This window comes from Musa acuminata, chromosome BXJ1-9 (genome assembly GCF_036884655.1).
Source record: "Musa acuminata AAA Group cultivar baxijiao chromosome BXJ1-9, Cavendish_Baxijiao_AAA, whole genome shotgun sequence".
NCBI lineage: Eukaryota > Viridiplantae > Streptophyta > Magnoliopsida > Zingiberales > Musaceae > Musa > Musa acuminata.
In genome coordinates, this window is record NC_088335.1 from 11,721,412 (window position 1) to 11,748,759 (window position 27,348).

Sequence of the window (27,348 nt, forward strand, 5' to 3'; positions counted from 1 at the left end):
TTGATGAGGAATCCATTTTAATATAAAAGAGAGAAAAGAATATTCCACTTTTTCTTCCCAACAAAAAAAAACTAGTAGTAGTCAGTGACATGACTCTACGTAACATTGAAAATGGACACGTTCACGGTAGCTTCGAGTTGCATGGGCTTACAGATGACAGGACTCAACCCGGTCGACGGGTTGGCGGTGAACCGGACCGGAGGACCTGATCCGGTTCAGGAACGCTGGCTCCATGTCACTCTTCAAAGATCGTGCCGTGCATCTGATGACGTCGTGACCGTCCAAATAAAACGCGACTCACTTCCCTTGTCCGCTGCTCTCTTCTCCTCCATCTCCCATAACCGAAGGCGAGAGATTGAAGAAGCGCGTCGGATCTGCTATCCCGTTCCTTTCTTCCCGTAGGAGATCAGTGCTCGATCTAGGGCCCCCCGCCCTCGCGATCCCATGGCCTGCATCAAGAGTGCCTCGCGGTCGGCGCTTGTCGCCTTCGCGCCCGACGCGCCCTACCTCGCCGCCGGCACCATGGCGGGCGCCGTCGATCTCTCTTTCAGCTCCACGGCCAATCTCGAGATCTTTAAGCTCGACTTCCAGTCTGACGCCCACGATCTCCCCGTCGCCGGCTCCTGCCCCAGTGCCGAGCGCTTCAACCGCCTCTCTTGGGGGAACCCGCCGGGATCCGCCTCCGAGGAGTACGCCCTCGGCCTCGTCGCCGGAGGCCTCAGTGATGGCAGCATCGGTATCTGGAATCCCCTCAAGATGATCAGGTGCCTTGAGTTTACATTCCTCTTTTGTTCTATTCAATTTCTCGAAAGCCGGATCTTTGTGAAGGTCTTAATTATTGATATTGGATATGCAATTTCGTCCTCTTGCTTATGCATGAGTAGATCGATCGCAGTAGAGCAAAAAATTTCACGGCTTTAGGAGTAGTAGTTATGAGAAATCTGTATCTTGTTTGCAGTTCGGATGATCAAAATGCTGCGCTTGTTGCGAACCTTGAGAAGCACGTGGGACCGGTAATTATCATTCCGTATCTATTTGGATTCTTCAAGTTGAGGATCTAGTTCTATCGTTCCATGTTGATGCATTTGGCTGACTGGTGTTTTCTTTTATCAGGTTCGTGGTTTGGAGTTCAGCGTGCTCTCATCAAATCTACTTGCTTCTGGGGCTGATGAAGGGGAGCTTTGCATCTGGGATCTGGCAAAGCCTTCAGAACCAAATCATTTTCCATCTCTTAAGGTATAGAGGCATCTGAATAGATTAACTTTCAGCAAGAACTGATGGTGCTTACTAAGCACAATCTAATAACTGAAAGACATATATCTGTATTGTCATATAACGTTTTCATATTTTTCAGATTTATACATTTTAAAGGCTCTTTAATTATGCTTTGATTTGTATCTCGGGCTGTTGCCCTTAGTAGAGATAAAATGCTTGTACATATGCTAAGCAATCTTTCAGTTCCTCAGTTATTTAGGTGAATCATATAATAAAAAGGGCCATGATACATGCATTGAAGTTATGTACTATTAGATAGATAATGCAAATGTCAATATGCTAGTACGACATAGACTCTGTAAAAAATCTTGTTATCTTTATCATTTGTGGGAATAATCAGGTCTATAGTAATGTAATTATAGTAATGTAATTGTACTTTCTTCTGACGTGTCATGCAGTAAGGAAGATTCAATAATCCATAATTTTGCATTATTGCATCTCACTTCTGATATAGAAGGAAGAGAATTATCTGAATGGGAATTCTTGAAAATTCTGGTGATGATGCACATGCAGATTTGATTGATCTGATAGCTAATTCTTCGTTTACACATGATAGAAATATTTCCCCCGACCTATTATAATACATCATTTACAGTGTAGTGTCTTCAAAATGCAATTGCAGTTTTGTGGTAGTTATAGTTTTGTACCAAAAAAATAGCAATCACTTCACTAATTTTTAAAGCATCAAACTTTAAGGAAAAAAAAGGCAATACCCCGGTCATTCTTTTGTTTCATGGAACAGGCATCCATCCAACAACTGATCAATAGATTCTATGCGTACTCATTTATATTCATCAAGTCAAACTTGGTCTGAGACTTACCATAGTTTTTTCTAGTAAAATTTCTTGGATATATTTGTCATCTTATTTTTTATTCTAAAATGTAATTGACCATTAAGTTTAGTAAATTACTTGCACTCAGTAGGAGAAAAAAAAATCAATGATCACATATTTTTTATTAATTTCACATTCTTCATGATCACTATCATCATGTCTTGCTTATGTTGCTACTTAATATCTATCTCTAATGTGGACCTGAAATTACATAATTAGACATCCCACATGTTTAGTACTTAATATCTACGCCATATTTAAGCTTTCTGACATTTTTTTAAATTGAGATGAACAAGAATGAGATATTTCGAATGTGTTTGTCTATGAAAATTGATACCGGTGTGATGCAGAATGAGGGGTAAAGTAGAATAGATTTCGAAAGAAAACTGATGGCACAATTTTTTCGGATAGAAAATGAACGAGCTCACAAGAAAAGTCAATAGTACAATCGTATTTGCTAGAATGAGTTTTCCGTACAGAAAAGGAGCGAACACACGAAGAAACGTTGACAATACAATTGTATTTGTTAGAATGAGTTTTCCAAACAAAAAAAGAGCGAACTCACGAAGCAACTTTGATAAAAACGAAAAATAGCTCACCATCAAGTTTAAAATCATAAAGGGATACAAAATGATCACCACCCTAAGGATAATAAACAAGGATACAAAACTGAAAGCAAAAGACTCATCACTCAAGGACGTATCCAAGAGATACAGAGTTTAAGAGAGTACTCCAAGAGAGCTTCTGCCAATATCATCAGTTTCTAAAGTCGTTTCTAAGCCCTAAATACCAAAATAAGTACTAGTGCATGAAACAACCATTAATGCATAAGAAATTTTGAAATTAAGTGTTTTACAGCTGCTAACCAACTCCTTTAATGTATTCTTTGGTCATAAAGAAAAACACCTTGAAACAGCTTTAACTTTGTGTAGGAAATATGCTGATGAACTATCATATTTGAGTGGGTTGAGTTGAAGATTACGAGGCAACATTGTTGACTAAAAAAAATACCATATCATCAGCAAGGTCCATATGAGCAAATTGTAGCAAATTATATACTCCCATGTCAAAATTCAAACAAATTACATGAAATAGGTAGAATGAAGAGACACTGATCTAAGTAGGCTTCTTTATTGTGGTCATAAACAATGCCAAGAGGCCTCCCCTAGGCGAGGCCTAAGTGACTTGATGGGCCTTGGACAAAGCATCTTTAACTGGGATGCCTATCTGGCAGTGCTCGCTGCTTGCCACCCTCTATTCTCTTCTTTCTCCCCTCTTCTTCTATCTCCTCTCTCCATGGCCAACAACCACCCCTATTGCCTACTCTTCTATCTTTTCTTCCCTCCCTCCTCTTCTTTCCTTTCTCTATAGTTAGCTTCAGTCCTTGCTTTTGTAAGATAAGTGTCTTGCTTTGCTCAACCAAGTGCCTTGTTTCTTAAGCAATAATGGACGTTGATGTGTACAGTGTACACCACCAAGCACTTTTGACAACAATGGTGATTTAGTAAATTAAATAGAAATGGATTGCTGTTGGATAGACAAGATCAAACCTTCATGTGCGTGGCGAATGATTGAGAACTACACATTGTTGACCACCATTGTTTTTCCAAGATGTTCTTTTTCTGATGCACAAAGTAAAAGCATTATTTGTTTATGCTAAAAACTAGTTGGCTAGAAGGATGATCTTATTCCAAGCATGTAACTGAAAACTATAATTCATGTTTACAGTGTATTCAAGTTACATCACAATTCTTTTCTCCCTTTTTACTGATCTTTAATTTTTGTTGTAATAACTTGATCTTACATGCTGTTGTAGATCATGCTCGACGCACAGAATGTGAGGATTTATATTAAAGTTGGGATGGAGGATTGGCAATGGAGTTTTTTTCTTAATCTTGAGAGGCTATTACTAAAATTTTCTTAATCTCGAGAGGCTATTATTAAAATATAAGTCGCTTACATTTCCATATTTTTTTGTCCCTTTGCCAATTGAACACTGGTTTTGTGTCTCAGCAATTTTTGTTGATGAACTCATGTTACTTCTTTGTCATGTTGGTTTCTCTCTGGTTCTTTGAAGTAAGAAATAGACTAATATTTAATCAATTCTTGTGTAGCGCTGATGACATAGGTGATTGTTTACAATCCTAAAGAATTCTATTTTAATCTGACTTAGATTAATAAAAAGACCAACATTTTGTGGAGAGTTTGAAGTTGTATTTTATGTAACAGAGTGCTGGTTCTGGAGCACAAACTGAAGTTTCCTTTGTTTCATGGAACCCGAAGTTTCAACATATATTATCATCCACTTCTTACAATGGGATAACAGGTGCTTAAATTTTCTTTTCTTCAATCTTATTCACTTGTACCTCATATAAAGGTATCATGTTGCTCAGAATTTCTTATCATCTGAGTACCATTCCAGTTGTTTGGGATCTACGGCAGCAGAAACCTGTTACAAGGCAAGTCTTTTGTTCATAATTATCCTTGTAACTCTACCAAACATTGTGCAGTATCGTCTGATGCTAATCTGATCCAGGAATGGCTTCTATTTTCAAACAGTTTTGCAGATTCGAATAGAAGGAGGTGTTCTATCTTGCAATGGAACCCTGATGTTTCTACCCAGTTGATTATTGCTTCGGATGATGACAATTCACCTGCTCTTAGAGTAATGTGCCATGTTTTTATGATTTAATCTCTTTTACATATTTGTTCAGTCCAGCTTTCTTTAGGTTTGAATGCTGATTTGTCAAACTCAAGTAATATAATTTATTGGATAATCAACTGGTTTTGGTTTAATCTAGAGATTCTGATTTAGTTTTTTGTTTAGATGAAAACTATTGTCTTATATGTAATTAATTGAAACATACAGAAAGATTTTATGTCCGATTGTTTATTATTATTTCTTTTTAAAGTGCATTAGAAATCCATAGGGTATTGCCTAGCCTGCTTGTATTTTGGCACCATTAACTTTTGTCATCTCCATTCACAGGTTTGGGATGTAAGGAAAACAATATCGCCGGTAAGAGAGTTTGTGGGGCATACAAAAGGTCGTATTACCAACCTTTGTTATTGAGCCTGCCATCTGTTTTCTTTTGCTTATTTTATGACATGATTTTTATTTTAATAAATTCATGAAACTAACAGTGTTCTGTCACCCATTTGTAACCACCAACTTGTGTGATCAATACAGATGAATCCTCTTAAAGTACTTTTATAGGTTACTACTAAGCTATATATTAGCAACTTTCAGTTTTTGCTTTTAACTAAAATTAATTATATTTAATTAGAGGCCATTATTAATATCTTTATCCCACAATTTAATTTCATTATGGTGAAATATTAGAGAGCACTAACTAGTGCATGACTTGTATGCAATACATGATAACCTAAAAATTTATGTAGATCAGTCCAGTGATTTATAAAGCGCTAGGCGCCAAAAGGCGCCATGGTCCAAAAACGCCCGAGGCGCTAGGCGCTCGCCCGAGCGAAACGAGGCGCTAAAATATAAAAATATATAATATAATTAATAAATATAATTATTTAAAATTTTAAATTAAAATATACTATTAAATTAAGAAAATATATTAACAGTATTAAAAATTAATAATTTCAAATAAACCTAACAATATTAACAGTATACAGTATACTGTTAACAGTATACTGTATACTGTTAATAGAAAGAGAAGAAGGAAGTGTAAGGGGGTGCTGAGCCTGCTGATTGAGAAAAGAGGAAGCGGCAGCGGCAATGGAGTGTAAGGAGGCAGCGACAGCGGCGAGCAGCGGGAGCGGGAGCAGGAGCGGCGAGCAGCGGGAGGCGCGAGCGGCGACAACGGCAGCGTTTGCGAGCAGCGACAGCGGCAGCATTTGCAAGATCAGGATTGGGATCGGGAGCGACATCGGCAACAAGGGTTAGGGTTGGGTTATCACTGATATCGGTTTTAGTTGGTTCGATTGAACCAACTAACCACCGGAGACCGAACCAGGACCGAACCAGACCTAAAATCCTGGTTCGATCGCCTTGGTTAACCCAGGCGCTCGCCTGAAGCGCCCAGCGCCTGAGCTCGGGTGAGCGCCCAGGCGGCGCCTCTTTGAAACGCGCCGCTTGGAAGATTAGCGAGGCGCTCGGGCCTTGCCTCGCCTCGCCCGAGCGCCTAGGCGAGCGCCCGAGCGCCTTTTTAAATCGTTGGATCAGTCTATAATGTTTGGTAGGAAATTGGTTCCTAGAAACACATTACTGATTCAACAATTCTTCTGAGAAACTAATGTGATCAAAAGCCTTTTGATTCACAGTAAATGAGGGTATGCTTCATAATTTTTTAGAGGTAGATATATTGATTGGATATTGATTTTCCCAGATTGAAGAGATTTTTGAGTTATATTGAGTAATTAGGGTTATGTGAAGAATGAATTGTTGGTTAATCTTAGGATTACTGTAAATGGTTATTATGTGGAGCATATAATTATGCTTGTGTTTTACTAGGTTTTTGAAATGTTCTTTATGACATCATTTATCAGGTTCATCTAATTTGAGAGTTGAACAGTAGCCTTTGCATTGATCACAGGCAAAGAATTTTTTGTACAACATGGTTTTGAATTTCTATTGTGTATGTTGCAATGGTAACCTAAAAGTAGAGAGCCAATCAAGTCAAAGGGAAGATAGAGCCCCCAAATCCTATGCTTAAGCAAAATTAGATTGAGAACAAAAGAACAGGGATCAATAATTAATCCAATTTACTGCCCATAGTATATCCCTGTAGTAATGATATTTGATGTCATTGGAAAGACAATGGAGTGAAATTAGAGTAAAAGGGGTTAAGGCATTGAGGACAGCTAGATGTATTTTAGGATTAAAATCAAGTTTTCTATAACAGTTGATGGCACTGGAATGACAATGGAATAAAATAGGAGTAAAAGGCTCAAATTTCATGATGACACCTTTTAAGATGAATATGAAGTTTGCTATATCTATAGCCATATCCTAAGAAGTTTTCTACGTTTGTTTAATCTATATGGCCTGATCTGACCCAGTGCTGAAATGTTGAACACAAACATGGAGGTTGGGCAGTCATCTTTTTGGGTAGCATTTATTATTAAAATTGAACTATTTGTTAGTCTATCGTACATTTCCTATAGATACATAAAATGGTGTATTTTACATATTGGAGAATGTCTAATGATCCTTCAATCATTTAGATATCTTTGATGCTTCTTGTTTTTCTTTATGATGCATTCCATAGGCCTATAGCACTTTGTAACCATAATTTAAAATGTGAACTTTATACACACAAACATGTCGATGTGTGTGCCTTTCTTTTATTGTGGTTGTATTATGCTTTCCTTTGGCGATTCAAGTCCTTAACAAGTTCTTTTGCACTATGTTTCTATTTCTTACCTGACATTTACAGGAATTTAGATGAATATCAATCTTGTTTTCTCTTTCATTGAGTTTTTTTTGTGTTAATCAGGTGTAATTGCTATGTCATGGTGCCCCTACGACAGTTCATTTTTGCTTACCTGTGCCAAAGATAATAGAACAATTTGCTGGGATGCAATTTCTGGGGAGGTACACAAGCAATTAATTTCTCAATAATTTATGTGATAGACCCATGCTCAATAGAGTTACTGTTTATCAATTTCTAATATTAGCTACTGTTTACTTCTTTACTTCCTTTTGTTGTTTTTCAGGTAGTATGTGAATTGCCAGCCAGCACCAACTGGAACTTTGATGTTCATTGGTACCCCAAAATTCCAGGAGTCATATCAGCATCTTCCTTTGATGTTAAAGTGGGAATATACAATATAGAGGTAAAAGCACCTAACATGTAACTTTTAGTTTGTTCACCATTGTTGCACCACATGCATTCCCCCTGTTCAGAAAATTCTTATGATTCTTTTAAGTTTCATTTTGTTGTGATGATGATTATCTTTATTTGGAAGAAAGCAAAACAAATAAATAATAAAAAATGTCTTATGAATTAGAGATGATTGATGTGGTACAGGTCACAAAAGTACTGGCACAACAGTATGTTCAACAATGGTTGTTGTGGATACCACAACTTTGTATATTTAAACTTTTAAGTTTTGAGGCAATGGTTGTGTTGTAGAAACTTTGGTAAGTTCCTCGTAAAATGGAGCCTCTTTATGAAACTTGATCCTGATGAAAGGTCTGGGATCTACTCAGTCGGTGGACTAGGTTGAGTTCAATATTAGCAGGTAAAATTATTCTTTTCTGAAGGGAACGTCTCCTTTGATTGGGTTTAGATCCATGGATCAAGTTTAATTGACTTTGGAGTTATTTAGCATATTACAATGAGATTAAAGAAGCTCAATGAACCTCCATAACTGTTGCTGAGCCTTATCTTCAACTTGAGAGTCACTAAAGGATTTCTAAATGCTGAAAGGGAGTTGTGTGGAAAGGAAATGATATAGGAGCTGCAGTTCTTCTGTTGTTCTTATCAGGATCATGTACTGTATGAAACCTCTTGCAATTAAAGGTCTTTCACTTGGTAGGTTATTCAGGTATTTTGTTCTTCTATTGTGTTTCTTCCCGCTTCTACCTGATAATTTCTGAAACTATCCTCCTATTCCTCATGGATTTATTGTATATATCCTAATTGCTATCTTTTAGTTGGTCCTTTCTTGCTAACAAAGGCCATGCTGCCATATAAGTCTTCTGTGTCAGTTTTGGGTTTGATCAAGCCTTAACAAGTATTGAGAGGATGCTTAATGTTGCATCAGAAATTCAGTACCCGTTTGCACATCAAGGCTTCTTCAATTTAGGAATGATTAGGTCATAGTAGATAGTGTCTGTTGTGATTGATGTTCAATAAACAAGTACAAAGCAACTAGTACTTACGTGATAGAAGGGGAAAGAGTCTCTGCTGTATTCTTTTGATCAGATAGAAATAATGAAGAGAAAAGAGAGTGATAAGAGTATGTGTGTGTGTGTGTGTATATATATAAAGAGGGTTGAATATGTTTTATATATCACATCAATTTCCCTATGGTCCTATTCTAACTGTGACTTGAAAAAAAGATGTAAAGCATTGATCAAAATTAGTCCTCTTTTTGTTCAATATATCAGTGAAGTCATTAGGGGGCCTGGACTTGGCAAGGCAAGGCCCAAGCACCTCGAACAGATCTGGGCAAGTGAACTTTGAATGGCTCCGCCTAGGTGGATGCCTAAGCATGGGCATTGGGTAGCACGCGCTTGTCTTGCCCAGCCTAAGCAATGCTGCATCTTGGGCTAACCCAAACTTGCACCAAATGCATTAGCTGATTTGATTGGACCAAGTCGTACTTGAGATTGAACCGAATAAAACAAAGTGGTTCTATTCAATTGAGTAGGCAATAACACATTTATTGCATATTCCCCCTGCCCCCCGTCCTGCGTGCATGGACACAAAGCGACTTTGTTTGTCACTAAAACCCTACTTTGACCCCTCTGCATGTGGCATTCTGCTTCTTCCAATGGTTGCGGCTCAACCACATCCTGACAGCTACAACCCGGCCTACACTCCTCCGGAGCTTCCTGCCTCTTGTCCTATGGTTGCGACCCAACTTCCCTGGCCCAAGGCTAACATCCATCTCCTCCGCCTGTTATAGAGACAGCGTAGAGAGTATTTGGCTCTCTACCTCCCTCTGCATCTCCACTTTCTACCATTTTTTTCCTCTGTTCTTTGTTTCTGTTGGCAGCATATTCACATGCACTTTCACCACCAAGACGAGAGTCAAAGTTTGAACTTTTTTTGTTCTAGGTTATTTGGTTTATTATCTGATGAATTCATTGGGAACAACATTATTGCTGCTCTTTTCCTTCTCATAATATTAGTTAAAATGAGAGATGACCATTCTTTAAAAGGATTTGAATTTGGGTACTTACTTTTAAGCTTATTCCTTTTTCCTTTTTTCTCTCATTGCTTGAATTCTCATTCTCATCTCTGCTCAGTGCTCAATGTATTCGTTTATCCATTTTGACAACACATTGTTTTCTACATATAAGCCACCAGGGTTGTTCATTGACCATTTGGTTCATTCATAAGAGATAATCCTGAATTCCAGATTTATTATGGCAAAACCAAATATCTGAAATTAGGCAAGAATTAATGCAAAATTTCATAGTTATAGAAGGCGATGGATTGACTAGTGAATGAAAGTACTCAGTAGAGAAGGCCAATATGATACTATTGTTTGCAAATGTGTTACTTGCAACAATTCATTGATTATATTTTTTTTATTTTTATTTTGGTAAGTGTCTACTGTCTAGTTTTGCTCAAGTGAGCACCTAACACCTAGGATATCTTGGAACCTTGGTACCTTTTAGAGCCTAGCGCCAGTGCTGTTGATAACACTGCAACATATAGTTTTATTGACATACAATCTGAGATTGCTTACAACTCTTACAAAGTCCTTCCTAATCTACAGTTGGTTCATAGCACATTAAATCAGGAGTGTAAGTTACAATAGGAAAATTAGGAAAATATCGCTATTTAAGGAACAAAAACGAAACAACTTTATCCTAGACTCAGTAGAACTCAACCTAAACCTAAATTGACTCATTTTATGATATGAATTAGATCTTATTAAAGGGCCTTGGATAGCCTAGTGACTGAAAGTACTCAGTAGAGAAGGCCAATATGATACTATTGTTTGCAAATGTGTTACTTGCAACAATTCATTGATTATATTTTTTTTATTTTTATTTTGGTAAGTGTCTACTGTCTAGTTTCGCTCAAGTGAGCACCTAGCGCCTAGGATATCGTGGAACCTTGGTACCTTTTAGAGCCTAGCGCCAGTGCTGTTGATAACACTGCAACATATAGTTTTATTGTCATACAATCTGAGATTGCTTACAACTCTTACAAAGTCCTTCCTAATCTACAGTTGGTTCAAAGCACATTAAATCAGGAGTGTTAGTTACAATAGGAAAATTAGGAAAATATCGCTATTTAAGGAACAGAAACGAAACAACTTTATCCTAGACTCAGTAGAACTCAACCTAAACCTAAATTGACTCATTTTATGATATGAATTAGATCTTATTAAAGGGCCTCAGATAGCCTGTTGATGACAGGTTGTGTTGCATTAATGCTGCTACTTATATATGTGGTAGCAAAAAACTAAGGACACACTTAAAGGCCAACCAGACTGAAGCATTAAATGGTATTCAATTTAATCGATGAGTTCTACAGTAAAGAGAATATTGCTCACACCATTATCTCTTCTACCTTTATTTTTGGTCCTTTATCAATTTCATTCCCATCCTTGCCTAATTGTTCCTTTATATTATCCTTTACTTGGCCTAACACTATCCCAATGCTCCAATGAGCCACAAATCTTTAGGCAACCCACAACATAGTAATGGAAATTAATTAATGCAGTCTGAATCTGTTCAAAGGGTTAAATTACCTATATTTTGACCAGGACACATGGTTGAGTCAGTCTGAATCTTAATTATGTTTGAATTTGAGTTGCCTTTGTGCTAGTTGGCCTTTTTTGTTCTTTTTTTTATCTACTTGCTATATTTTTTCATCCAGCAGTATAATAATCTTGTTTGATATAATACAGGAGTTGAGTTTTCTTGTGATGGTAGTCGGTCTAAGATGGAACAGAAGCTTAGCCCTGCCTTAAGCTCAACATGATAGTTAAAGGGCTCAAAATAGGCTGAAACTGAGTGGCACCGAGGGAAATATTGATGAGCTAACAGTTACCTGTATGCATTAAAAAAATTAAAACTGGATTCTATCTTCCCCTTGAGTGGCTGCCAGTTGAACCACAAAAACTGTTTTATTCTTCTCACTTAATCATGCTAGTATAATGTAGTCTCCACATGCTGTGGAAAAAGTCTTATTTGATTTTTGTATGACTGAATGTGGCTTTCAGGTCCTTAAGTTGTTTTTTCTTGGTTTGCATCTTTCTACTTCTTTCTCTAATGCCTTACTAACCACCATCATGTCCAACCATTATTCAAACACTTTTATGTAAGATACTAAGATTTCTCCCTTTATATTTTCAAATTGTTGTCTGTTCTGTCTGTTTCTACTCTGCATGTGTATGAGCTGAAAATCAGTTAAGGAAACCTTAGACTCTTACCTCAACGTTGCATTCTGCTTGTTGATGGGATAGGTTTTTTTGATTAAATGGCCAAGACTCAGTGTAAATATTTTACAATGTTACTATAATAAAATTTATCTAATATGTTGTCAAACATTTTGTTAGATAATTTGTGATCTGATAACAATAATGCCAGAGATTTAATGTAGTCAAAATTTCATATGAGAACAGAGTGATTATTGTCAAGTGGGATAATTAACTGTTGTAATTTTTAATTATGCTAATTGGGAGCTAGGACATGTTTCTTACAGTAGAAATTCATTGTGCATTGTTGTTTTTCCGGACTCACCAAATCAGAATTTGTGCAAAATAAGTCTAAGATTATCAAAATTTAACTATATTTTCCTATGTTTAGCAGTATCTTGTTGTTGCCTTCATGTGACCATGGAAAACATTAATGCGTTGTGTTCCAAATGATGCATTGTTAAGTCGTTGTTTTCTAGCTTCATTTTATGATATTCTGTTTGGTATATGGATGAAAGCCAAATGCCTGTTACATAACATCTTTGATCACCTGAATATAGCACTTAATTTTTAGTCAGAAATATTTCCTCTGTTAGCTTGTTGTCTTTGTGGAGTAGAAATTAAACAATATCATTCTTACTGCAGGCTTGCAGTAGGTATGCTGCTGTAGGTGGTGAATTTGGTACTCCCGGTATGGTAGCTTTTCTAACCACTGTTGTTTTTCCATTCCTGCTTCTTGACACCTTTCTTCACAAAAGGGATTCTGGAAGATAGATCATGAATGCATACTCAGTTGCACTGAAAAATGTTCTCTATACAATATCAATGACTTGTCAAGTTTGGCTGTTTAGTTCAAAACTGGATCAAGTTTTCTTCAGTAACTGACACCTGCTAGGTTTGCATTTATGTCATGTTTGAGTATAGCTTGTGAAGTCTAGTAGAATTTTTATTTTTATTCATGTTTTTGAATAATTGTGCCTTTTACTTGCTATATTATAAGGGGTAAATCGAGTTATCTTTCAAGTTAGGCTTCCAATTTGAACCTGCCATTTGGAATGTGATTTTTACATTAGACATGCATGCAATTATGAAGAATGCTCTCCATAGCGTGTTTTGGATCTTCATTTCTATAAGATACGGGGTTCTCTGCTGCTTCAAATGGTATCCAAACAAAGTTTGTTTAACAAACCAGTCCTTATATGAGAAATTACAGCAGTGCTACTGCATGTTGGAGTGATACTAATATGAGCAAGGAGTACAACTATGAATAAAAGCAGAATTCTGCTGTGTTTCAAAATCTGGATGAAAATTTCTGGCCTTTGATAATTCTAATTTGTAGAAGTCAAGGAGGTGGTGAAGTAAACAAAAATAAAATCAAACAAGAAGAGATGGGTGCTGTTGAAGAAATAAATCAAGAAGAACCAGAAAGTGCTGCAATATGAGAAGAGTTGAGCATGGCGAGAGATTCTGAATTTGGAGATTTGGAATTCGAAGTGGAAGCAAAGGTGGAGTTTGGTCATGAAGAATTTCATATTGAAACAAATTTTTTGGATATGCAATAGATGAAGAGACAGTGGTTAAGGCATCGATTAGTCCACAAGTATAATCTAGACTGCATAGTACATCTAGAGTATCAAAGGAACTTGCATGGTTAAGAATGAAGAATAAACAAAGAAGAGATAACAATTGAAGACCAAATCCCATTTCTAGTCACCAAGATTAACAAAGATGTGCAGAGTTAGCCATACATGAAATTGAAACCTTTGAATGTGTTCTTTGATCAATGTTTGAGCAACCTACTGGTGCCACTGGAGAAAATTGAACCTGTTATCAATGTGTAATTCAATTTCCTTGATGATTTTGGTTCAAAACTGATTCCTCCAAGTTAACTAGATAATTGTTAATTGGTATGCCATGAGATATTGAATGCAGAAGATCTTCTTCATAATTGCAATAAAGAAGTGCAATCTAGACGGCATAGTACATCTAGAGTATCAAAGGAACTTGCATGGTTAAGAATGAAGAATAAACAAAGAAGAGATAACAATTGAAGACCAAATCCCATTTCTAGTCACCAAGATTAACAAAGATGTGCAGAGTTAGCCATACATGAAATTGAAACCTTTGAATGCGTTCTTTGATCAATGTTTGAGCAACCTACTGGTGCCGCTGGAGAAAATTGAACCTGTTATCAATGTGTAATTCAATTTCCTTGATGATTTTGGTTCAAAACTGATTCCTCCAAATTAACTAGATAATTGTTAATTGGTATGCCATGAGATATTGAATGCAAAAGATCTTCTTCATAATTGCAATAAGCAATCTAGAAGGTGGGTGTCACATATCAGAAGCCAATGATGTTGGCGGTTTGAGTCTAAAGTCAAGTTTGAGTCTAGTTAGCACTGATGTAGAAACATTTTCGATATTGTGTGATTCTTGGATAAACTTTATACTTGTTGATATATTAAAGATTTTTTGCAGTGTATTTTCATGTTAAGAGTTTTTACAAGTCCTATTTCACTAGGATTTTTTTTAGATTTCTCTTTAGGCAGGTTTTAGAGAATAGTCGGATCCAATATTTTTGAAATGCAGTTTTAACATGATTTTAGTGGTGACTTTGTTCCTCATTTTTATTAGATACATGGTCCTTTGATTTCATCAAAATGCTCTAAGACAGCCTATTGTGTAGACCACTCATATAGTATCACTCATTTGTGAACTAAGGCAATAAATCTTGTGCAATACAATGAAAAGTGGGAGAAAAGAAACAAACATGTGTTGAGATTGGGCAAGCGACCTATATTGACAGTAGGCCACCAGAGAATAGATGATGATAGGTACTTTATGCTCATTTATGTTACCACTTTACCACTTTCTCTTTGTTTCACTTTGTCTTCTTATTCCTTTTCTTCTCATTGTAAAATTGGTAATCAAAGTTGTTAAAACTTAAAAGACTCTGAATTGAGCTACAATTAGTTTAATATATGGGATAAATATGGCAAATTTCATAATTTGTATTTTCTTATTATATCTTATTCTTTTAAGTTTTATGTAACTGCATAGCAGCTAGCTCTTAGAAGATAGATATATTGCTTGTTTGTTGCCCACATTTGTTTCAAAAGGTTGGTTGCAAAGTCTTTCATGAAATGAAAATTATAAGCCATAATATGGAACTTTAGTTGGTCTGTTTAAGTTGTGGCATAGGTGCTTTTGAAATTTATTTGGTTTCATGCTAGGAAGATCTTTCCATAGAGCTATTTTCTTAGTACTTGTCAGGGTATTTGCTGAAAATTGATAGAAGAAGAAAGACCATAGTTACCTGTGTGGATCAGTTTCAATCGGTGATATGGGGTGTCAGATGTATCAGGGATAGATGGTGTGTAGGACCATAGGATAAGGTGCTTTGTTACCGTTTATGCCATGCATAGTTTGCTATATCAGCCAAAACACTGGATTCATATTAGTTACATTTTAAGGGAGATCTGATTGTGACCAACTTTGATTTCTTGGACTTATAGTGAGAAATCAATAGAATTAAACAAAGTCCAAAAAGAATTGGTTGAATTTGACTAATATAGCTGATTTGATAGCCTCAAAAGAAGAAAAATAAAAGAGAGGTGAGGAAAGACAAGATGGAGGAAAGAGAAGAAAGAAACTTGTGACTTTGGAATTGAGACGGAGGTTATGTTCTTTGTTGTACTGCTAGGTGCTAGGCAGTGGCCAAACACCATTGCTGTAATGTTCATTGTTCACTGCCATATAGGACAGAACGGTAAGGATGTCCGGAGAGAAAAGTGAAGCATAGAGAATTGCCATTAATATAAGGATGCTATCTTAGAGAAGGGAGTGGTGATAGGATTTGTAATTCATTCCAGATCCCATGATAATTCACTTCATTATGCTCTAGTCCACTAGACACCTTTTATATATTGCCAGTCAGTTAAAGAGAAATATAAGTTTGAAAGAGATGAGGATCAACCTTCCCTGTTGTTTCATTAAAGTATGATGTCAGCTGAACCATATCATCACTGATCGTGGCTGCTAATTGCGTAACAGCAGAACTCAGTTGTCTTTTAATTTTTGTGTTTTGGCCAACATACTCCCTCTATATCCCTTCTGCAATATGGAATCTAGTTGCTTTCCAACTTTATGGTGGATCATTAGGTTTGCTTAATTAGATTCTTGGTGTTGTTTTATTTTGTTATATATGTATGTAAAGGTTTATATGATGAGTCATTTTTTTGGCTTCACAAATATTGATCTTCTCAGTACGTTTGAGAGCTCCAAAGTGGTTAAAATGTCCAACCGGTGTATCATTTGGTTTTGGTGGCAAGATTGTATCATTTCGGCCTTGTCAAACAGCACCGGGAGTTCCACCATCTTCTTCAGAGGTAAACCTAAGATGTCATCAAGTGTCTTTTGATGCTTTCTGATTGAATTTCTTCTTTTCTTTCAGGTCTATGTGCATGATTTAATCACTGAGCAAAGTTTGGTGAGACGGTCCACTGAATTTGAAGCTGCAATACAAAATGGGGAAAAAGCATCACTTTGTGCTTTATGTGAAAAGAAGTCACATGATTCTATGTGTGTCATCTTTATAAAAGAATTTGGCCCTTGTCTTATTAATAGGCAACATTTTGTTTAAAATTTTGTTTTCTCTCTTCCTAACAGATTGGAAGATGACAAAGAAACATGGGGCTTTTTGAAGATTATGTTTGAGGAAGAGGGAACAGCTAGGACTAAGTTGCTTTGCCATCTCGGTTTCACTATACCAGATGAGAGTAGTGATAATACCTCTGATAATCTTGGAAAGCTATTAGATAAAACTCTTGATCTTGATAACAGTTCATTGGTTGAAGGTGAAGCCAGTCTTTTTGCTATTGACAATGGCGAAGAGTTCTTTAACAAACCTCAAATTAGTGAGGATATTTTGACAGACGAAGATAGTGTTGTTCCTAATGGGAAAGAAGTTCACAAAGAACTTGACGAACCTACAGGGACTAGTGATCCTGCAGTTGATGATAGCATTCAACGTGCTTTAGTTGTTGGAGACTACAAGGGAGCTGTTCTACAATGCATTGCTGCAAACAGAATGGCAGATGCATTAGTTATTGCACATGCTGGTGGTCCCTCATTATGGGAAAGTGCACGCAATCAATATCTTAAGAATAGTCTCACACCTTATTTAAAGGTATTAATGTTTTAATTAAGCATTAATTTTCAAGTGTTTCTCAAATAGATTTTTGCTTTGTTGTATTAATGTGGATTGTTCAGGGACACATTTTACATAACTTTCTTTGGGCAGAATTTTCTGGAGGTTAGTATTCTAATTTTGATGCCAGTTATTTTCAGGTTGTATCTGCAATGGTGAGTAATGATCTCATTACCCTGGTTAATACCAGACCCCTGAACTCATGGAAAGAAACTCTTGCTCTTCTTTGCACAGTAAGTTCTCCTTCATTTAAACAAACCAACATTGCTGTATCTATTTGTTCCCTTGTATATCTCCTGTTATCAAGTATTTTAACATTTATTTGGTTCCTTTAAGAACAATGTACTCTTCTTTTGTTTTATGGCAACTTTATATGTAGACTATAGAAATTTCTATAGTCAAGCTGGTTTTAATTGGGTTCTTTGATGAGATATTGCCTTTCCATCAAAAACTAGCGCTTCTAAGAATTTGGTCTCCCCTTTGTCTTTGATTACAATGGAACTATTGAATACCAAACATGTTTTTGTAAGGACAGCCTCATTGAAGAAAACAGCCTGATTGAAGAAAGCTATACCACCAAAAACATTACAAAGGTAACATAAATTAGAATGAAGAGATTAAAGTGCTCTTCCTAGCTAGGTATTAAATCTTTTCTACCCAAATGTTAGGGCTTGGCTAACTGACTTGTTGAATTTGGCATAAAACTTGAACTTAATTTAGATTCAAAATTAGAGTTTTGGCTGAACGTTAGCGTTGAATATGCATAGGCTGTAAGATGTTCTGTGTTTTTATGGACTTTACTGGCAGGTCTCAAAAGTTTATATGCTTTAAAAAATGTAATAAAGGTGCTGATCTTGTTTAAACAGTTATATTTCTTGTTTAAGTGATGATAGATATTGTGCTTTCGGGTTTCATTGGGTTCTGCATAATTTGTTTTTATTGTAGATAAAATTTAATTATCTTCCTAAATACTTGCATCCTCTATTCTAGTATGTGCCATGTTAAACTTTACTTAAATGGAAATAGGTAAGAAGAATAAAATTGGTATAATGTGAAATGACTTGAATTTCTGAATTAATTTCTTTACATTGATTCGTAGCCAGCTGTGCATTCCTCATCATCTGGCTTCCTGCCTCCATGTCAATTATTTATATGTGTGTTATGTTCCTCACTCTCATGATTTATGCTATCATTGCAATGTAACAGTTTGCACAGAAAGAGGAATGGACTGTTCTGTGTGACAGTCTGGCTTCAAGACTTATGACTGCAGGAAACACACTTGCTGCAACTTTCTGCTATATCTGCGCTGGAAATATTGACAGAACTGTGGAAATTTGGTCACGCAGCCTGAAGCCTGATAGTGAAGGAAGGACTTACATTGATCTTCTTCAGGTAGCTTCATTAAATCTCAAGCTTAATTATCACTTATGAAAACCAGCAGAATAATGGTTTTTTTTGCCTTATCATAGGATTTAATGGAGAAGACTATAGTCCTCACCCTTGCAACTGGACATAAGCGGTTTAGTGCTTCTTTGTCTAAACTTGTGGAGAACTATGCTGAATTACTAGCTAATCAGGGGCTTCTCACTACTGCAATGGAGTATTTAAAACTATTAGGATCGGAAGAACCTTCACATGAACTTGCTATCTTGAGAGATCGAATTGCTCTCTCTGCTGAAGGTTGTCTAAGAGACTTCATTGATTACTAGATCTGTCTTTTCTAGTTTAAATAAACTATAATTTTCTTTGGTGATGATTATGAATGATTTTAGTGCTACTAATATGTTTATCTGTGGAAATTAATAAACTTGCGCAAGCCATTTTGTAATAACTTATAACTTGGTTTTGTGATGATTGTGAATGATTGTTCTACTATCATGTTTCTGTAAGCGGTAATAAACTTATACAAGCCACTTTGGTCTAATAATAAGATAGTTCAACTTTACTGTCCTATGGGTTTGATCATTTCCCCCTTTCACGATCCAAACTGTTTTCACTGGATAAATTGGAGGCTTTTGATAGAATGATTTCAGCCTGTTTGACATCAAAGAATCATGTTGCACATCTTCTAATCCCTCCTTTTCTGATTCATCCTCAGTGTCTTCACTGCTACATCATGGAAGAATGTCTTGTTCATCATTTTATTACATTGTTATGTTCATCTATAGTGTTTTTCTTCAAATCTTTACAGTCTCATCTGGATCTAATAGGCATCAGTCACACCTTTTTTTGCATTAAATTACTCAAATGAACCATTGTCCTTAAATCTTTGTTACTGTATATTCTTGTTTTACACCATTAGAATAAGTTTGTCCCTTCATAAGATGCTTCCACTATTGCTGGTATATTTGCCTGCACTAAGCTAGAGGCATTGAGGGTACCTGATGATTGTATTTACCTGTGCCAAGTAGAATGTACTGTGTCAGTATGATATCAAAATCGAGATATGGGATTATTGTGGATTCATTGCTGATAGTTCCTCCTTGGTTCTACCTTATCTGGAGAGCTCTGAGAATTTCTTCAACCACATCAAATGTGTGGTCTTCCTAACCTCTCAAGCATCCTCTCAACTATATCTCTTTAACATGGCACTTTTTCCTCTTGGATATGATCTACTGTGAGTGTGAGCATTTGTCTTCTCCCATTGCCCACCCCTACTTCATGTCCCCTGCCACCAACCTACTTACTCAATCCTGATCTTATGATGGTATTATCCTCAGCCCAATTACAATGCTTCTTGCTTTGCTGATTGACTATAGCTGGTAAATGCTGAAGCACAGTATGCATGTTTTTATTACAGTTTCTTCTAAATATAACATTGGTATTTACTGGATATATTTGTCATAATGATTACTTGATGCAAATTGGACAAATAAAGGGTTTATGTTTCTTCATTTTAGACCATTGAAAATCATTATTTGCTTCTTAACTGGTCAGTTTGAAAATCACTGGATATATTTTGTCATTTATGTGGATAATGTTTGGCTCTGGCTCTTCTTTTCTCTTTTTCATTCTCATTTCTTTCTGCTTGAGGTGGAGGGAGAGTGCTTTAAACATTCTATACGTTGCTTATCAGCCATGCAATTCAGATAAATTTCTAGTTCTGTAATATTAACACACTATAATCTTGTACTTCTTACATTCTTTGTCAGAGAGGGAGGCACCGAAAGGTCTGTTTTATGAAAATACTTCATCACAAGCTAAATCTGATTATGGTGCAGATCATTCCAGCTATGGTGCTGTAGACCAATTGCAGAGCTTTTTTCAGGTTATATTCTGTATTATCTTGTAAAATTGGTTTACTGTTTCCTTTCGATATTCTACTGATGTCTTTCTGAGTAGATTATGGCTCTCATCAAAAAATAAATTGTGTTCAAATTAGGATAAGAGTGTATCCCAACCACATCACAATGTTGCTGGTGCTCCACATGCTGAAATCTATCAGCAATCTCCTGGTTCTGCTTATGGAGGATATCAACATGTGCAACAGAAGCCACAATTCCCTGATTTTAGCAACCCCATGCCGTTTCAACCAGCACAGCCAGCTCAAATGTTTATCCCATCACAGACGAGCCAGGTTCCACAGGTACCTGTTTAATTTCTTGGTGGCAACCAATGGTAGTTGCTGCTTGTGTTCTCATGCTGTTTCTTTAATATTAAACTGTACCAACTGTTGTCATATGTTGTTTTGGTGACCTCAGAATAACTTTTTTTCGGCCCTGACATCAAGTTTTCTGTTCCAGTTTAATTTGCATTCAGAAATGCACTTCTGAAAAAGTAAATTTGGTCCCCAAAGTTACTGTTTAGTATGGACAGATCACAGATGTATGTAATTGGTCCAAGAGGTTTAGCCAAGCAAATTCTGTGAGAATTGCTGATTTTGATTTTGGTTATATTTATATGCAGAGTAGTTGAGAACTTGAGATTGTGTATTAAATTCTAGGTATCCATTTCAGAATTATGCTCCAGCAATAAGGAAGTGGATCCCTCTGGGAATCATAATTTCTAACCTTTGGAGTCACGGTTACTAGCTTCAAAGACTGCAGAAAAAGAAACTGGCATCTGGCAACTGGAGCATTATTGAAGAGGAGAGGAGAGAACTGTAAAACTATTTTTGAAAAAGGAATAAAATGTGTAAAACATAATAGAAAAGGCAAAGAGAAAAAAAGTTAATTTACAATAATACTAGCTATAATAAAAAGAATTTATTGTTAATTTTATGTTTTGGTGAAAAAAGCTCCATATTAGTAACTTCAAAAAATTGTATACATATTTATATGTGTAGATCTTGTCCCAATGCCTCCTAACTTTATCTTTTTAGATCTTGTCCATTCCCAGACCGGCATCTTATAATCTACTTCCAGCAACTAAGCTTTTATGTTGTATCAGCTATCTAATATATTGAGCTAAGACTTTATAAAACCTCACTGCTTCGAGCCATTTGTGCAAGTTGTGCTTGTGGTATATGGTCATGGGACATGGCCAGAGTACAAAAATTTGTAAATTAAGATAGAAAAAAGGCTGATCTTGAAGGTTGGATTTTTTAATTAAAGGTTTATTTTGAATTAATATCAACAAATCTGATACTTCTAAAGCCTCATGCATCATCCACAAGTTCTCTATATGTAAATTGTTTCTTTTCCTTAGAGTTATTATTTTGGGAGTTTTGGCTCATAACTACCGAACAGCTTTAAAAATCTCATTTTGTTAATGTTTTAACTCTTATATTGCCAGAAAAAGTTGACTCAACTTTTTTGGTAATTAGTTGATTGTTAAGTTTATAGTTATATTTGGTAGTTCTGGAGGTAATTTTTGTTAAAGATTATCATTTACATAACAAATGTTATACATTGTAATAGTTTCTCTGTGTATATTTTAATAATTTTCTCTTTATTGCATGTGTAGTAGTATTTATTCAATATGTTTTTTTTTTCATTTTCTTTCATGAATCCACCAGTAATAATCTTGTTTGATGTCAGCAAAATTTTGCTCCACCTGCTGCTGCAGCACAGCCAACAATAAAACCCTTTGTTCCTGCAACCCCTGCAGCCCTTAGAAATGTGGGACACTATCAGCAACCTATCTTGGGTTCTCAGCTATATCCGGTCTGTATGTTTTTTGCCATGTGCTACATATTTTGGTCAATTGTTTAATCTTAATTTTGTACGCTCTTTCTGTAGGGTGTTGCCAATCCTGTCAATCAACCTGGACCTCCAGTTCCTGCTTCACATGGTGTTGGTACATCTCAACCAGCAGCCGCCACTGGGCACAGATTTGCACAACCTGCTGCACCTGGCTCTGCACCAAGGGGTTTCGTGCCAGTTCCCAATCCCAATTTTGCTCTGAGGCCTGGTATGAGTCCTGTACAACCTTCAAGCCCAACAAAAGCATCACAAGTGCAGTCAGTGGCTGTTCCATCAGCTCCTCCACCTACAGTACAAACGGTTGATACATCAAATGTGCCTGGTAATACTTGTCTCTGAATGTTCAAAATTATTTATTTCATTTTGTGTTGGTTTCACTTATAACCTCTCTGTAGCTAAAGTATTTTTGTAATGCTTTTCTATATAATTTCGCCTGTGAAAATGTGGACATTGACATTTGTATTTTGTTAACCACGCATGCATTTGACCTCTTATTATTAGCTTGATCAGCTATTTATGGATTATCACGAATATCTTATGCTTCTTGTGTTTAATTTCATGTATCTTGATGCTTGATGGGAAGAAGGAACTGACACCTTTGCTTGACAAAGGAGTGAAAAACAGAGACAGAAGCTTATCTTTCACATCTACTATCCATCTGCAGATAAACCTGCCATGGTAGTTGGGATATTATGGCTTTTGTTGTTGTCATGCAATCGTGCTTATGCAAATGCCAAGTTAAATATTTAAGTAAAGATTGAATTAAATTTAAAATTACTAGTGTTTTTTTTAGAGGAGTTACTGTATTAAGTTTTTTATTTTGGCATTAAATTTCTGTTGTTGCAAGGCTGGAAATGAGACCAAGCTATGTCAGGTCCAATGAGTCATGTTGCATCATAGTTAGGTTAGTGCCAATCCATTTGGGCTTTTGGTTCCTGATCAAGCCTGCTCAAATTAGCTCAACTAAGCTTTTGGATCACGGTTTGGTTTGGCCTAACTTGGCTCAATCTATGCAAAGCCTTTATTATAGTGAGAATGTGATCATCCTAGACCTCGAGGCACAAAAAAGACCAAGTCCTCAAGTTCCTGCTGCACTATGTGCAGCTCTTTTCCTGTCAAAAATTGCTGTCGGTTGCTGCATTTGCTCTCAATTCGATGTCAGTGGCTTCCCCAAGATAGATCCATTGCCTCCATCACTTAATGAGCCAAGCTCCTTGCATCACACCCACTTTGACAAAGGACAAAGCAGGGGCCCAGTGTGTACTTCTGCCCTTTGCTCCTACATGCCTATCATATCTGCTGCTGTAGCCACGTTGTCCTCGACCAACAAAGGAAGAGGGAAAATGATGCGAAAATAGGGGAAATGTTGGTAGTAACTACCTATGTCATAGTTGTTAGTGTAGTGGAACAGCAGAGTCGCAGGGTTGCTCCTACACTGGTGCCTTTTCTTTTTCATTTTGGAATTAAATACGTTTTATTTCACTCTGAGTCATCCAGCTGGGTCGTGCTAGGCTTTGGCTTTTTCCAAGCTGCACCTAAATTTTTTTGACTTATGCCTGATTCAGCCAGGTCTTACAAGCAGTTGCAACAGGCCAGAGTTTTGTATGGACGAGCCTTGGCTTGGCCCACTATATGCCCATATAGTTCCTACTCTTTATGTTGTGAAGCCTCATGGAAAGTGAAAGCTCCCAAGGTTTCCTGCATAATCTCTTATTTTTTTTATTGGTCATTAATTTTTCACTCTCTTCAAGTCTCTTAGTTGCTCATTGATAGTTATCAATCTTTCAGTGTGTTCCGATGAGTGTTTGGTGAGTAATACTTGTGTGTGGTTGGTCTGTTTAAATTTACTGATATCTAAGGTTCTTGGTCTTTGTTTGTGCTCTTCATGATGTGTATATATTCTTACAATTTTGGTGTCTATGCCCACCTCCCTTCATAAGCTGTTATGTGATAACACTATGAATTGCACAATTTAAAATATGCTAACATGCAAGTTTCTCTGTGTGCACTTACAGCTGAATTGAAGCCTGTTATCACCACTTTGACCAGACTATATGATGAGACATCAGTAGCTCTTGGAGGATCTCATGCAAATCCATCTAAAAAGCGGGAAATTGAGGATAACTCAAGGAGAATTGGATCGTTGTTTGCAAAACTTAATAGCGGGCACACATCTCCTGATGTTGCTACTAAGCTTGTTCAGCTTTGCCAGGCTTTGGATGCTAGGGATTTTGCTGGTGCATTACACATCCAGGTACACTTGTCACTTACTAGAAAATTATTGCTGCTAGGGAGAGAACCATCTTCATCCATACTTTATAATTATTTCATTCATAAGCTACATGGAGGAAGTTAAGTGTATGCATATTATTATGACTTTGTTTCTCCTCTGCACTAGGTTCATTCTTTATTGTTTTACTTTTACATTTGTCTCTGGAAGCATACTGCCAATGTATATCAATCATGAAGGGTTCTCTAAGGATAGGAGAAAGCATTAACAAAAACTATCTGCAGTTTTAACTTTTCCTCTTTGGTTTATGAGATCATTAGCAGGTTTTGTTACTGTTTTTGAGTTGGACATGTCCAATTATTCTTCAAAAATAATACAGTCCACTTGAGCAACATCTTCCTTCTCCACTTGAGATTATTTACTGATTATTTCTAAGCATGTGAAAGCGGCGGCCTAGTGCATGATGCCCCTATCAATGGTTTGGGCATAGTGACACAGTTATTACCCATGCAAGTAGAGGTGATTTATGTGAGTTGAATCCTGGTTATATCAAGGTCCCGAAGGAGTGACCTTACAATGGCACCAAATCTCACATGTACCAACAGGATGTTTTAGTGAACCCTATCAATATAAGAAATTAGTGAAATATGTCAATACGTTTTGGTTTAATTGTTTTTCTAGACAAGTTTATCATGTTAATATTGCTATTCATGTTGCTTAATTGAATATCTCGCAATCTATAGTGCCCAACTAAAGCTTAGTATTTTGTTGGTTGACAAATTGTTTCATGGTGCCAGGTGGACATGGCAAGAAGCTATTGGAACGAGTGCGATGTCTGGGTTGCTTCATTAAAGCGAATGATCAAGACAAGGCAGAGTGTCAGATTATAAGGGAGCTGAGGCATTCCTTCTCTTGGTGTAGTCAGTGTATAACTTTGGTTTTCCTGGTTTGTTAAACACTGTCACCTTTTTTTTTTTTGTAATTAACAGCATCATTTGTAGATCGACAACCTGTCACACATGCTACTTAAGTGGAGCAGCAATCCAGACCCCTCTTTCCATAAAAGTCTGGATATTTTCAGAGAATCAGGTTTCGGAATTGGTCTCAATATTTGTTGTACGGTGACATTTCATCCAGGTTTGCAACGTCTTTCTTTGGTTCTTAATATTTTCTATGATGTAAGACTAGAATGCGAGTATTTTTGTTCAGCCTTCATGAGTGATTGGTGACATTTTCTTCTTAGTTCAATTATGACTATAATTAGTGATTTTTTCCTTTTCTGAGTGTGGTTTGTCTTTTTTTCTTATATTTGTTGAACTTATCTTTTATTTCTTGTAGAGTGGATCGAGTGAACTTCCTGTTTTTGCCCCATGTTTTTATTTTATTTTATGGCAACTAAACATTGGGCTTAGTTAGCTTATTAGCATAGCTATCCTAGTCTTGTTAAGTTAAAATAATTAACCTAGTTCTTCTTTGGAGTGAATGGATTTACCGTCATATATGATTAAAGTAGGATATCATCTTTATATTTATATTTATCAATGTTATCAATAATAGTACAACGGAAAAGTAGATAATTATATAATATGTTAATTAGTTAAACAAAAAGGTGAGTTTTCTGTATTGGTTTTTGACGCCATAAATATATATTCACAACTCACATATGCATTTATTACTTTTAACTCATGTACATAAAAGAGTGTTCACATAGGTCATCATTTATATATACTTTAGCATGAATCTATAATTGATCTTATTTTTTCCTATCATATGGATGGATTAATCATGTTCTTATATGTAAAATAGGATCTATAATAAGTGATAATTTAGTATAAATTTTTAATTTAATATATTAAGGTTGGCATGCATCATATTATGTTTGTAATCTTTTTAAATTAGATGTATTAAATGTTCCTTTTTTAGTAATGTATAATTCTGTAACATGCTAGATATATAATTAAGAGATACAACTTTGATTCAAAGTGAATCATAATTCATGTGTGCTAAGGAAGATTATAGTACATGTAATGAAAATTTTTAGTCTGCTCATGAACTCTCACGTCACATATCGTAACATCACACACTGTACGTATTTACAAATGCATAAAGTCATTATAAACTCGTCTCCTTATAACCACTTTGTTAATATAATATATGCATACCAATGTGATATAAATTTTGATGTATAATAAGTCATAATACTTATATGCACAAGTAGATCAAAGCACATGCGGTAGGAAATCATAGCACATTTTAATCTTTATATCATATATTATAACATATACGTATATTCTCATATTATATGTCATATATATATATAATATTTTAAGATATACAAAATTTTGATTTATAGTGAGTCAAAATACCTACAAGAAAATAATTCATAGTATATAAAATAAGAAGTCACATTATCTCTATGAACTTTCATATTACATCTCATCACATACACTTACACATCATACATCATATATATATAAATATATAAATCTTTTATAACAGGTGCAACATCATAATATAAATTTCTAATTTCAAATAATTTCTAACACACCCAAGCAAATTTAATTCATGCAACAACAA

General features: G+C 36.0%; 1 protein-coding gene across 2 annotated transcripts; it reads left to right on the top strand.

Moving 5' to 3' along the window:
• The first annotated feature begins 272 nt into the window (after positions 1 to 272).
• LOC103973905 (protein transport protein SEC31 homolog B) lies at positions 273 to 26,045 on the top strand. 2 transcript variants are annotated; one of them, XM_009388578.3, is made up of 23 exons: positions 273 to 764; positions 959 to 1,013; positions 1,114 to 1,236; positions 4,338 to 4,434; positions 4,531 to 4,567; positions 4,668 to 4,773; positions 5,098 to 5,155; positions 7,574 to 7,671; positions 7,794 to 7,913; positions 12,831 to 12,876; positions 16,455 to 16,576; positions 16,642 to 16,769; positions 16,857 to 17,376; positions 17,538 to 17,630; positions 18,604 to 18,789; positions 18,867 to 19,077; positions 20,550 to 20,665; positions 20,780 to 20,983; positions 22,377 to 22,502; positions 22,578 to 22,863; positions 24,557 to 24,795; positions 25,569 to 25,697; positions 25,773 to 26,045. In XM_009388578.3, exons 1-22 carry the CDS (start codon positions 445 to 447, stop codon positions 25,659 to 25,661), a joined length of 3,384 nt encoding a protein of 1,127 aa, XP_009386853.2. In that variant the 5' UTR covers positions 273 to 444; the 3' UTR covers positions 25,662 to 25,697; positions 25,773 to 26,045. The 2 variants fall into 2 exon arrangements, with proteins under 2 accessions (XP_009386853.2, XP_064939195.1); XM_065083123.1 differs by having other exon boundaries at positions 25,569 to 25,879.
• The last annotated feature ends 1,303 nt before the right edge of the window (positions 26,046 to 27,348 follow it).